General features: G+C 39.7%; 1 protein-coding gene across 1 annotated transcript; it reads right to left on the bottom strand.

The window, feature by feature from the left end:
* Positions 1–5,527: 5,527 nt before the first annotated feature.
* On the bottom strand, positions 5,528–6,073 carry LOC310644114 (prion-like protein doppel; the record flags this gene model as incomplete). The annotated part of the gene is made up of 1 exon (XM_083368886.1): positions 5,528–6,073. One exon carries the CDS (start codon positions 6,071–6,073, stop codon positions 5,528–5,530), a length of 546 nt encoding a protein of 181 aa, XP_083225012.1.
* Between the last annotated feature and the right edge of the window lie 8,503 nt (positions 6,074–14,576).

Raw genomic sequence — 14,576 nt, 5'->3', positions numbered from 1 at the left:
GGAGTGACATGATAGCAGTGTTTCAATATCTCAGGGGCTGCCACAAAGAAGAGGGGGTCAACCTATTCTCCAAAGCACCTGAATGCAGGACAAGAAGCAATGGATGGACACTAATCAAGGAGAGAAGCAACCTAGAACTAAGGAGAAATTTCTTCACAGTGAGAACAATTAACCAGTGGAATGGCTTGCTTCCAGAGGTTGTGGGTGCTCCAACACTGGAGGTTTTAAAAAAGAGATTGGATAACCACTTGTCTGAAATGGTATGGGAAATTATCAAAGAATCTGGTAGGCTAGACTGAAAAGTCAAAAACTCTTAGAAGAAAGTATTTATTTATTTATTTATTTATTTATTTATTTATTTATTTAAATTTATATGCTGCCCTTCTCCCTAAGGACTCAGGGCAGCGCACAACAATAAAAATTAAAAACATAAAATAGAAAATTTTGAAAAGAATTAATAAATACAATAATTATATGACATTTTAAAAACCAGTAAAAAGCTAATTAAAACCGTAGTCAGTCCAGGCCCGCTTGTTGGAACAACCACGTCTTCAGGTCACAGCGGAAGGACCGAAGGTCAGGAATAGTAGCAGAGAGCCAAGTCTTCATCGTGGACATCTTAAAGGCAGGCACTGGAAACTGAATGGCTTTAGTAATATTTGCTTTAATTTGCATATATACAAGTTGAGCAAAGCTAGAGACACAGACTGAACATTCCAACAGGGAACAAAATCTGTTAACTTACATCAGATGCCTAATAAATCATCCTGCATAGTAAAGTTCTCTCTGAATCCCAAGCTCAGTTGTCTATATTTGGATTGACATCATGTATTAACACCATTTTTTTATTTCTTCCTTGGGCTACTATGTGCAGTGAACTCAATCCATTAAGATTTGAAAATTACAGTTTATAACAATGTATCAACCCAGCCTATTCAATAAATCATAACTAAATCATAGCTAAGCATAACATGGAAAGTACATTGCTAGCCAATAGCATAATGTGCAAATAACCTCAGCTCAGTGTTTTTAAACTTCAGATATCCAAAGTCAAACCACTCTATAAAAGCATGAGAGTCCCCAGAAAATAAGAATATTTTTTCAGCTTTTCCAAGAAGAGAGAAATACTAGATCCGTTATACTGTTGTACTACTGCATGTGTCAATTATAGCAAGTTTTAAAGGCATTAAAATTGCAATCATACTACTAGCAACACTTCTCTGAGCTGGAATTGATGCACTGTCAAAGGTAAAGGTAAAGGTTCCCCCTCACATGCGTGCTAGTCGTTTCCGACTCTAGGGGCCGGTACTCATCTCCGTTTCAAAGCCGAAGAGCCAGCGCTTGTCCGCGGACGTCTGTGTGGTCATGTGGCCGGCATGACTAGATGCCAAAGGCACACGGAATGCTGTTACCTTCCCACCGTGGTGGTCCCTATTTTTCTGCTTGCATTTTTTACGTGCTTTTGAAATGCTAGGTTGGCAGAAGCTGGGACGAGTAACAGGCGCTCACTCTGTTACGCGGCACTCGGGATTCGACCCGCCAAACTGCCGACCTTCTGATCGACAAGCTCAGCGTCCTAACCCACTGAGCCACCGCGTCCCTTGCACTGTCTGCCCTACTGCAAAATATTAAATTTAGTTCTTAAACCCAGACATCCCTGAATTGGGCTTGCTCAAAGGACCCAACTGGAGGCTGTAGTTTCTCTGTTCTCTCATCTTGGGAAAGGAATCATTTGTCAACTAGTCTGTAGATACATGGACTTCTAAATGACAAACAGTAGACAACTTTCTTAGTTAAGTGCTGGAAGAAGGGAAACTTTCAATTGTGTTCTTTTTTCTAGTTGATCATTCCTGTTTTCAAATTGTTGGTGTCTGGTTTTACATTCAATTTTTTTATAACATCACTGTTATAACATGCAGAGCACTATGGGGTCCTTGATGGTCTCTGAGCTTGGTGGTTTTCTTGTAGGTGTTTCATTATTAAGCTAGATAACACCATGCTAGCATTGATGATGTTACTTAGCTTGGTAAATGAAACGTCTGCAAGAAAGCCACCAAGCTCAGAGAGCACCAAGGACCTCACAGTGCACTCCAGAGCCACAAATATTCTCTTACATCAGTATTCAGACAGCTGCTTTTCAAGTACAATGAATGAAGATGATGGATGAGGAGTCCCTTGTTAGAAAGTGGGGTCCATGCCAAACAACTCAAAAGTGTTTGCTTGTGTCTTCTTTGTGATGTATCTAATGGATGTTATTCTACTGATTATTTAGATAATGGCTCAGTTAATGGGAAGGAAAGTTCTAGCCAACGATCAGACTCTGATCAGTAAGAGAAGATTAATTTGTACATTTGTCAGTAAGGTCATTCTACTCAGATGGATGGAAAATGAAGAGTTAGATTTTCCATTACTGACAGGAAAAAACTCTAAGCAAATATTTAGTGAGGCACCTGGAAATAACAGATCCACTTATGGTCAATTTGTAGGAGAGGGTTTAAAATGGATGTTTCTTTTACGTGGCCAAATCGTAGTCCATGAGGACTCCTCTACTCCCTGATAGTTGCTAATATTTATTGTAAACTGAGGTGATACAGACTTTTTTATAGCTACTATCTTATAGCTCCTATTTATTGATTGCATCACAATTGATTGGATTTGCATAACACAGCCAAAAACAAACGAATCCCAAGATGATCAGTCATAACCTGCCCAAGTTAATCAAGTGTTGTGGTCTACAAGTTGAGAATTATGGTCTGCTTCTCTCCTTTGGATTCGAAAGCAAAGTTTGGTTTGTACTATGGCAGATGCTTCATGCCAGATTTGGCGGTGATAATTAAACTAACCCATGGGACTATATAGATACTACAATATTTTATATCCAAAAGATTAAGTCAACCTTGGCCTAATCTCAAACAGCAGAGTAAGACCCGGTTGGGATTTGGAGAGGAGAACTCAGAGCTGTAGGCTGGCCTGGGAATTTAATATAAAAAAGATGTTGAGACTCTAGAAAGAGTGCAGAGAAGAGCAACAAAGATGATCAGGGGACTGGAGGCTAAAACATACAAGGTATATCTAGTTTAATGAAGAGAAGGACTAGGGGTGACATGATAGCAGTGTTCCAATATCTCAGGGGCTGCCACAAAGAAGAGGGAGGCAAGCTATTCTCCAAAGCACCTGAAAGCAGGACAAGAAGTAACGGATGGAAACTAACCCAAAGGAGAAGCAACCTAGAACTAAGGAGAAATTTCCTGACAGGGAGAACAATTAATCAGTGGAACAACCTGCCTCCAGAAGCGGTGAAGACTCCAACACGAAGTTTTTAAGAAGAGACTGGACAGCCATTTGCCTGAAATGGTATAGGGTTTCCTGCCTGAGCAGGGGGTTGGACTAGAAGACCTCCAAGGTCCCTTCCAATTTTATTAACAACAACAACAACAACAATAATAATTTGAAAGAATATCCTGGTATGAAGCATTGGCAAGTCACTTGTGGTTTTGTGGTCAAGAAAACTATAGAGATGTGTCCCCGTGCCTTGAAGAAAGGAAAACCCAAAGGAAGAAGTCTTCCATTTTAAAAATCCAAAAGTTAAGGCCAATGAGAAGAACAAGATTGAGAAGGTAAGACAGAAGTCTATAGTTTTCTTTAAAAACATGAGCAGGTTGTTTTCCCCTCTCTTTTATCCCCTAAACATGCCAATTCTGGATCCGATGAAGAAATTCTGAGCCTTCCCAATTTCATATCATTTCAGATGAAGGGGAAAAAAATATGATCGCTTGGCAAAGTATTAGTGCTTTGCAATATGAAGTACTGTTATATACTACAATACTTTGTAAGGCTTGGCAAGTATTACAATACGAAGCTTATCTTTTGTATTCCCAGTGCATTTCTAATGGGCATGAAATTGCATTATAAAAATCTGCAATCTCTTTTGTCGTACAAGATGGCTCTAGAGGGTACATTGGGGAAAAAAACATATCAGTTGTTTTGATGGAAACGGAAAAAAAGTAGAAGCAGAAGATGGTTTTCTTTAGGGGTGTTTTTTCTTCCCTATAATAATAATAATTAATAATAATAATTAATAATAATAATTAATAATAATAATAATTAATAATAATTAATAATAATAATAACTAATAATAATAATTAATAATAATAATAATAAGTTGGAAGGGACCTTGGAGGTCATCTAGTCCTCCATAGCTAATAGGCTATGGGAAGAGCTTCTGTGCACATGTAAAAATCATAGTATAATGTTGTGATTTATAAATTAGTGTGGCACTCAAACCTTCCGACTGGCTTCATTCAATAAACCATGGATAAAATAACTTCATATGAGTTATGAGTCCAGCTACTCACCCGAAGTTTATATTTGCTATTTACTGTTGTAATGTTTTTTTTAATCTTACTAATTTATTTTTTAAGCCATCTAGAGTCATGTGTTTGAGATTGGCATATAAAGGTGACTGAGCTGTTCTTAATCATCCAGAAATCTATGACTACAGTAGATCCCAACCTGCTTTCCTGCATAGCTCTACAGTAATTTCTCTAAGATGGCGTCTAAAATCCTACCATTTATTCATGGGCATCAATTGCAATTCCTAGAGATCTCATTTGCACAACTGATGCTGAGTGATGCAAATTATGTAATGCAATTAGCAATTAGTATGATGCACATGATGGCACTTGTCTGTCTTCTCCCCTGATATACATTTCCTTACCATAGAAGAAGAAAATCTTTAAAGTGGTCAATGAGCAATACGTAATGAAATTTAATAATATAAATTACCTCTATATCTATTTTATCTATCTATCTATCTATCTATCTATCTATCTATCTATCATCTATCTATCTATTTCTATCATCAATCATCTATTGCCATTATTTTCATAAATACTATATTGTATTATACTTAAATATGGCAAATATTAATTAATTTATTTATTTATTAATTGAATTTCTATACCGTCCTTCTCCCGAAGGACTCAGGACGGTGTACAGGTTGTAGACTAACTAGACATATCTATAACTTGGCTATAGTGTTTACACATGACACAGCAAGATATACTTAGGATAATAGAACTGCACATATCTATCAATCAGATAAAAGGTATAAGGTTGAGATGACTTTGAAATTTATTTGAACATGGGATTATCTACTCCAAATATGTAGCAGCATAAATTTGCAATATAATAAAACATGGCTAATAGTTTCAGAGGTACCTAGAAAGAGAAATATTTCAAATGTTATTCCAGAGTGACCCTGATTGACAAAGCTCAAAGGCTGGTTAAAGATAACCTTGATCTTTCTGATCTCAGTTAAATGATGGTTTGCTATCATTTACACATTTATTTCATCGTGCACTTATAGCACACAGTTTTTCTCCATTGTGAGGAGCAGAATGGGGAAGCTGATGGTTGAATAAAGATTGGAAATACCTACACATAATTGACTAATTGTTTCCCTATCTTTAGAAATTCAAGAATGGGGAAGGAAGCTTTGCTACCTGCAGATCATCTTGTCGGTTTTCATAGGACTTTCCCCCATATGCTACTGTGAGCTAAGAATGGAGTAAGCCACAGGCTTGCCATTAGAATTTGAATGAAGTAATGGACACTACTAACATTTGAAGATCCTGGGCATGGCTGGCTGCACGATTCATTGGCACACAAGTGGTTGATCACAAGCCACATCACTCTCTCACCAGGATCACTTGCATTCTTCCCGTTGGGCAGGCTCAAGTTGCTTGAAGTGACGATGAAGTCAACACATTCCTCGGTTCGAGTTTCCCTGCTCTCATTAAGCCAGAGGGGCAAAGAACAGTTGGGGTAGAAAACTCCATTGGGAAACTCCCTTGCATTATCCCTGTAAAAAATGGTGTCATTGGCCTCCAGAGTCATGCTGTCAATCATTTCACTGCCATAGCAAAGATTTCTCCGGGTGATGGAACTTTTGGTGAAATTTTTGGCATTCTTGTTCCACAACCTTCTGCGTGCACTGCTCCTCCTCACACAGAGACCGACATGGCTGCAGAGTACTGCAAGGAGGAGAGCCGTGAGGAGATTTTTCCACATTGTGAAATCTTTGAAAAAAAAAAGAAGAAGAAGCATTTTGGATACGGCAACAGCTAACTGAAGATTTCAAAATATTGCATAAGTAGCAGTACTGAAAAAGCTTGGAAACCATTGCAACTATTAGAATTCACCAGGTAGCTAAATTCTTGTTCTGACTGCTAAGGAAAAAGCAACTTCCTTTGGCAGGTAAAGAGCCAACAGGAACTCCATTTTAATTTAAGCTTCACATCCAAATAGATTCTTCTGCACTACCCAGCCAAGATCAAATTAAAACCTCTTTACATCTTAGCCATAAGAAAACCTAGTTTGTGTGTCTGTGTGTCATGCTCCAAAAATCATGAAAGACACCTTGTGATTTTTTTTTCTTGTCCCCCACCCATAGACAGAAATCTTACTAAATGAAAGCATGCTAACTACTACTTAAGGCATATGCTCTGGAAACAATTAAGGAGGAGCTGTCTTCATTCTCTGTCTCTCATGCAAACTATCTGAACTGAGTTGTCTCTTGCTCCTCTGGAATGCACCCCCACCCTTTGGAATCCAGACTGCATTCCCTCCCAGTCTGCCTGTGAAAGGGGGAGTGAGACAGAATGGCAGGTAACAGCAAAAGACATAGATGAAATTTTGCATTTTTATTCTAAAATAATAACAGAAAAAGAAAAGGAACAACACACACACATAATTACGACACAAATACATGCATTCTCAGTAAAACAGAAAACCTTTTTTAAAAAAGTGAAAAAATGCAAGAGGAAAAAAGAGCCAAAACACAAGATCCTGTTAAAACCATGACACCAACAGCTGCAAATCTACATATCTAATGTAAATATTATCCAAATGTTATCCAAGGGCATAGATATTTATTTCTAATACAGTTATATAACCTACTGTATTTTGTAGAAATGAGTTCCATGTTTTATTATACTTCTCCATACAAGGTCTACATCTATAGGCAATCTGCTCCTAGGTCGTAAATCAATCTGCTCTTCAATCAACTTAGTGAATGAGACCATACATTTGTCTTTTCAGTGCTGCAATATTAGTCTTTTGGCCATAGTAGGGCTCCATAGAATCCATTTACAGTGTCCACTTATCATATTCCATCTACTAGGCATGCAATTTAAGATAATACCCTTTTGACATCTTTAGCTTTTGTCACATAACCATATTTATATAGTCCAGCACTTTCCCCCAAAACTTAGTAAATACTAGACATTGTAAAAATGTCTTTTCAAGAGGCTTCTCAGCATGTTGTGAAGATTACATGTAGCTTTTGATGAAACTTGATACATTGTGCCTGCATCTGAAGATGCCAACCACAATTGCCAGCAGCACATCAGGATATCTGTCGTCTAGATCATGGTCACGAAACAGTGAAGTTCAGGACTGTCCAACAGATACCAGCCGTGAAAACATACCCCAATTTCACTATTTTATATACTTCTATCTTTTTCAGTTGGACATTCATTTTTTTACACTTTATCCCTTGAATTGTTTGCTTAAAAATGATCTCAAAGGTAGAAGCATTATAACCTGAAGAACGAAATCTAAAAAGAGACCATGTCTTTGTCTGAAACAAGCTAGCAGACACACTGAAGCACAACAGCTAAAAATGGATTCTTATGTAATAAGTAAAGAACTGAAGACACTTGTGGAAACTTTTCCATCCACTAATAAATTTGCTGTGCTGGACTCTCAGTCTTTGTCTACAGTTCTAATGGATTCTGCGCAATCTCTTCCTCTGGATGAGTTAGAAGAAAGCTCTTTACAACACCTTTGGAAACTTACCTTGGGGGTATGTTTTAAATGCATTCTTTTTACAGCCAAAACAGTTATTTCTTTTCTTTGAGAAGCTTCAGATAGTAAACGAGAAGCTTGATTGGCATCCTGGGAGAGAGTCTTTGTAAGTATTCATTTGATTCTCCAGATAATTTTCTTAGTTTGATTCTGGCTAGGCTCCCTTATGGTCTAACTGTCCTTTAACAAAAGCTCCTAAACTGCACACAACCCTCCAGCTAGAATGGATAGCTCTATTCATACTATCTGGGGAATGAAAAAAAAAAGAATTGTAGTCCAAAATATCCAGAGAGGAAGGCTGCTACAATGCTGCTTAAGCACTGCAAAGGCTGAATACTTTGGGGAGTAACTTACCTCTCAGTAGGAATTATTCCTGGTGAGCTTCTCTGAAGATGTGTTCGTTGGAAAGGCAAGTTTCTCTGTATGCTTGAGGATTGATTCTCTCTTGAAATTTATAATGGCAGTGGGGTACTTTAAATGCCAGGTACGGCCAATCAGGTATCTCAGACAATCTGCCGTCTCTGAACTCTGCGGTCACCATTCTCGATGCATTTGTTAGTTGCATTTTTTGTTTCTAGAGGGATGTTCTGATTCAGTGGAAAAAAAGCCCCAACAGCCCACCACAGGCTCCAGGCAGAAGCTGTGCTTTTAGTGATAATTTCATTTGCAAAGAGAACAAAGTGCATCCCTTAACATTAGTTTTAAAGCTAGGAGTACATGCTCATTACTTGGGAGTGTCTGAAGATCTTTTATGTGAAGTTTGTATGCCTCTGAATAGAATTCTAGCAAGGCCTGATACAATATGATGTCAGCCCCAACAACACTAAGAAATCAATGCTGCATAGATCAGGATCTTTACTGTAACAGCTATGAATGACAAAAACGCCGTGACACTCAGCCACCTCTCTCATTAAGCTGGAAACTTCAGCAAGCATATGTCTGTTGCTATGGAAGCATTTTCCTCAGTAAATAAAATGGAATAAAACTAAAGCCGTCATTCTTCCAATTGAATTATACCGAAGAAAAGAGATGCAGGTAGTCATTTTGGTACCAATCAAGTGTTTTCTCTTACGTTTTTATAGAAAGGATATTTTCAAAGAAGTGATACATATCCCTTTACATGGCAGCTGAAGACTGTTGAAGGCACAGCAGGAATATAATACTTCCTGGTGATCTAAAAAATAAACCTGCATTTAAAAAAAATGCCAACAGAAGGAAGAGAAACAAATCCATTTACTGATGGTTGATGAATTTCTTTTCTACATGCAAAATTCAGTCCATCATTTAAACTACAGTACCTTAATATTCCCAGGATCAGTCCAGGTGGACATTTGTTGCAGTAAAATTAATCTTTTTAAAAGGTATAGCATTCAGTTTTATATACTCAGAAGCCAATATTGAAAGTGTAGGTTTAGCTAGAGCAGACATGTCAAACACAAGGCCCGGGGGCCAGATCCGGCCCGCGAAGTGGTGTCATACGGCCCGTGAAGCCACCCTGGAAACAGTGAGGGAACGGCCCCCTCTGCCTTGGCCCTGGCCCAGAGACCCTCCTCCTGCCAGAGACCCTCAGATCTGTCCCACTCTTGCCCAGGCCCCGATAGGCACCCTTGATGCGAACGATGTAGAGCTGGCCACGCCCACCCAGTAGGCCATACACACTCTAGCCACGCCCACCCAGTAGGCCACACCCACCCAGGCCACACCCACCCAGCCCCCTGAGGGCAACCGCAATGCTGATGCGGCCCTCAATGAAATTGAGTTTGACACCCCTGAGCTAGAGGCTCCTGAGCCATCTGCTTTTCCTCAAAAGACTAGGAATTACCATCAAAATATCTGATTAGATAGATAGTAGAATGATAGTCTGTTTCAAAGGCTGCTCTCGTATGTTTGTTTCCCAAGGTAAGCCACAGGTGATATTGACATTGAACATGTTCCATCTACTCCAATACTTGCTTAACGTTAGACATCTGGATAAATAGATGGGGTCACAAACCTCTACTAGATATCTGACGCAGTTGCCCCAGTAACTTATTTCTATGATTATCACTGTTGTGTCTTTGCTGGGATGAAGTTGGTGGTTTTTCCATGGTCAAGTTGAAATCATGTCCATAACTGTAATTTGTGTTCTGTTCCTCAAATTGGACGGAGAAGAAAAAAAAGAGAGAAAATTAGAACTGGTGGTGGATAGGAAGCACATCTTCATTTTTGCAAGGCATGCTTGTTTGGAAAAAGAGTGATTGATTTCATACTGACAGACGGAATCAGATGCTCTCTCTTGTTTAATGCACTAGATGGGACGATTCACTTGTGTCCAGAACAGACAATCCCACAGAAATCAAAGACACGGGAAATGTAGGGCTGGGGGTTATGAGTAGTAGAGCTATCTTTCCAGCCTAAAAATACAGATAGTTCTCTATTTATGACTGCAGCTGAGCCCAAGATTTATGTTGCTAAGCGAGGCAATTGTTAAGTGAGTTTTGTCCCATTTTATGACCTTTCTTGTCACATCTGTTGAGTGAATAATGCAGTTGTTAAGTTAGCAATAACTTTGCTTTTCCGAAGGTCACAAAAGGTGATCACGTGACCCTGGGACATTGCAACATTCATAAATATTGCCCAGCATCCAAATTTTGATCACGCAACCATGAGGATGTTTCAGTGGTAGTAAGTGTGAAAAATAGCCATAAGTTACTTTTTTCAGTATTGTTGCAACTCTGAATGGTCACTAAATGAATGGTGGTAAATTGAGAATTACCTCTATGAAGGAGAAAGATCTCTTGGAGAGAATGGATTTTAAATAAGTATTTTCATTTGAACATTTGCAAGTCCTGTGCTTTTGAGAATTTGACTATATATCCCTTTCCAAAAGCATTTTGATTCTCTAAGGAAGGTTCAGATATCTATAAGAGAAAAGTAGCTTTTGTCAATTTATCAAAAAAAACAAACAACCCCAGCAGTCATGTTGTCTTGGGACATTGGAAGTTCTAGTCTGACACATCTGATGGGCTTCAAGCAGTGGTGGGATTCAGCCAGTTCGCACCAGTTCGGCAGAACCGGTAGCTAGTTTTTTGTTGCGCAGGCCCTGAATGGACTTCTGGAAGCAGCATCCACACAGAGAACCGGTTGTTCACATATTTGAATCCCACCACTGGCCTCAAGGTGAACATGGCAACAGTCAGGAGTTCGGGTTCAAGCCTAAGTGCAATGTTTTAAAGTTAGTTAAGGATGCTGAAGTTGGACCATAAAAAAGGCTGAGCGCCAAAGAATTGAGGCCTTTGAACTCTGGTGCTGGAGAAGACTCCTGCGAGTCCCTTGGACTGCAAGGCGATCAAACCGGTCAGTCCTAGAGGAGATCAATCCTGACTGCTCTTTAGAAGGCCAGATCCTGAAGCTAAAACTCAAATACTTTGGCCACCTAATGAGAAGGAAGGACTCACTGGAGAAGAGCCTAATGCTGGGAAAGATTGAGGGCAAGAGAAGAAGGGGACGACAGAGAATGAGGTGGCTGGATGGAGTCACTGAAGCAGTAGGCGTGAGCTTAAATGGACTCCAGAAGATGGTAGAGGACAGGAAAGCCTGGAGGAACATTGTCCATGGGGTCACGATGGGTCGGACACGACTTCGCAGCTAACAACAACAACAACAACAAAGGATGCTGAGCCTGGATGACTTGGGGCTATAATTCACTCTTAATCTTTTAGTACTTTTACTAACATTCTACCGTTTCAGATTAGTTTGTATTGTAAGGTGAAAACGAATAACTCAAGCATTCCCCTTCATGTCTGTAACCACAAGGTAACTACATCATGAACCTTATCCATTACTGTCTTCTTCTTTGGAAGCAAAACAATCTGAAAGCAATTTCTTTTCTGTGAGATTGAACATAGGATATAGTTATATAAAACCACGTTTGACTGCTGGAGACAAACAATGCGAATGGTGTCTGAGCAATTGTGGTCTGGGAGCCGTAGTCTCCAAAGTTTTATTATGGGTTTGATTTGATTGTGAAAATTGAGTTGATCTTGCCATTATGATGGAGTAGGATATCAAGATGGAAAATCATTGTGAGTGTTCTAGGCCAGAGGCCCCCGACTTTTAGGCACCAGGGACCGGTTGTGTGGGGAGAGGTTTTTCTGCAGACTGGAGGGGGCGTGGTTTTGTGTGCTGCCTGCCTCCCATGGATGGGGCTTCACTTGTTTGTGCGGCCTGGTTGTTGGCATGCCGTGGCCCGATGCCGGTGCACAGACCAGGGGTTGGGGACCCCTCTTCTATGCAATGCTCCCTGATTAAAGGCAGCTCTTGACTTCCCAGAATCAAAGCGGGTTTTTGACAAATGAGCCAAAATTTTTGCAAATGGGGACCAAAGGCAAATGTTTTTTTTTTTTTGCTTTTTCTCAGCACTCAATCCCTCTCATTTCCTAATCCAGTTAGTAGAATGTGGTCTAGACCTTTAATGGCAAATGCAGTCTGTTGTCTACACCAAACATGCCACATACACTTTTAGGGAAGAAAGCTGAATTTGAGGATGCTCACACTTCAGAAGGAGACAGGCGAGGAAACTGACTCCAGTCAAATCAAATCAAACAAACTGGAGGTGGCTATTAGATTGATAACAAACCCCACTCTTCTCCTGCATTACTTGCTTCCCCATCTTTTAATCTCATATTACTGTATTTTCATTGTTTGTTTCACTGTTTATTTTATTGTTTCACTATATTGCTACTGTTACATTTTTCTTGTTATGTCTCGATTTTTACTGTGCCAAGTCATGTAGAGTAGCCCCATGGTGAGATACCTGGCACATAAATTTAAATAATAATACAAGAAAGCAAAAGTAATACCAATAGTAATAGGCACCTTGGGTGCAATCCCAAAACAACTGGAGCATCACTTGAACACTGTTGGCATTGACAAATTCACCATCAATCAATTGCAAAAGGCAGCTTTACTTAGAATAGCTTATATTCTACAATGATATCTTTTTGTTGTTGTTAGTTGCGAAGTCGTGTCCGACCCATCGCGACCCTATGGACAACGTTCCTCCAGGCCTTCCTGGAGTCCATCTAAGCTCACGCCTACTGCTTCAGTGACTCCATCCAGCCACCTCATTCTCTGTCGTCCCCTTCTTCTATTGCCCTCAATCTTTCCCAGCATTAGGCTCTTCTCCAGTGAGTCCTTCCTTCTCATTAGGTGGCCAAAGTATTTGAGTTTTAGCTTCAGGAACACCATCAAAAACCCACATCTGCCTCTCCCAGATCCTTAGGTAGACAAAAATGCCAGACTCAATAGGTAGACAAAAATGCCAAATCCAGTCTGAACATCGGGGTGATTGTGCAATGATCTATAATAATAAAATCCCAAAATAATTGGAGCACCACTTGAATACCATTGGCACTGACAGATTCACCATTAGTCAATTGCAAAAGGCAGCTTTGCTTCTTAACACCATTAAATATCTACATCTGCCTATCCCAGTTTCTTGGGAAGGACTCAATAGGTGGACAGAAATGCCAAATCCAGTCTGAACATTTGGCTGATTGTGCAATGAATCATCATAATAAAATTATTGCTGTAGGCTTTACACGTTACATTAGAACACTCAAGAATTATTATATCTTGAGTAATTTAATATCCTTTGCCTTGGATAAGGTTCTTGCAAGGCAATTTCTATGGATTCAGGAGTTTGCAGGGGCTTGTTAATTTTCTTTGGGAGTGGTAGGAATTAATTAAACCTTTTCTTCTTTTGAAGGTATTATCAAATATATACACTGTGAATATTTCTAGGGTGAAGAAATATATACCGTATTGGGTGGAGGCCCAGTTTTGTTTCTGAACTTGAATATGCGGGTTTAGTATTTGGAGGGGCCTTGACATGTACGGCAGTTTGCAGAATAAGTGAAACCAACCACACCCCTGATTTTTTTGCACTCTGACTTCAAAGAGGAAAAGAGACAATGGACTGGGGGAAACAAATGAGGCAAAGATTACAAATGCCAAATAAGAACAAGATCTTGTTAGACTAGTTGCGTTGGCAATCCATCTAAGCAGTATGGGAGAGCTGTATTGAGAGAGCCAGTTTGATGTATGCTAAAGGCACCAGGCTAGAAACCAGAAGACTGTGAGTTCTAGTTCCACCTTAGGCACAAAGCCAGGTTGATGACCTTGGGCCAGTCACACTTTTTCAACCTCAGGTAGGACGTAATGGCAAACCACTTCTGGAAAACCTGGGTAAGAAAACTGCTGGGACTTGTCCAGGCAGTTACCAGGAGTCAACAGAAGCACCACTCCCTAAAAGACACAATGATGTGAAGATTTGCATTTTCAGAATGATTTAGATCAGACATGTCAAATTGCGATGTCACGTGACGTCGCACGATGTATCAGGACTGTTTTGCCATTGCCAGCAATGGAGTTGGTGCAGCTTCTGTGTGATGCATCCGGCCTGCAGGCTGGCAGTTTGACACCCCTGATTTAGAAGGAGGAGCAACATTGGCACCTGTATGCTTTGGCACCTTAGGGCAGTGCCAACCTAGTCATGGCCTAAAGCTGGCCCTGACCATGGCTAAAATTTATTATTATTATTATTATTATTATTATTATTATTATTATTATTATTATTATTATTATTATTATTATTATTATTATTATTTTATTCCATTTATATCCCGCCCTTCTCCGAAGACTCAGGGCGGCTTACAAGCTTAGC

The sequence above is a fragment of the Vipera ursinii genome (genome assembly GCF_947247035.1).
Source record: "Vipera ursinii genome assembly, chromosome: 8".
Classification (NCBI taxonomy): Eukaryota; Metazoa; Chordata; class Lepidosauria; order Squamata; family Viperidae; genus Vipera; species Vipera ursinii.
The sequence above is the reverse complement of the archived record's forward strand: the minus strand, read 5'-3'. Positions and strand labels throughout refer to the sequence as shown.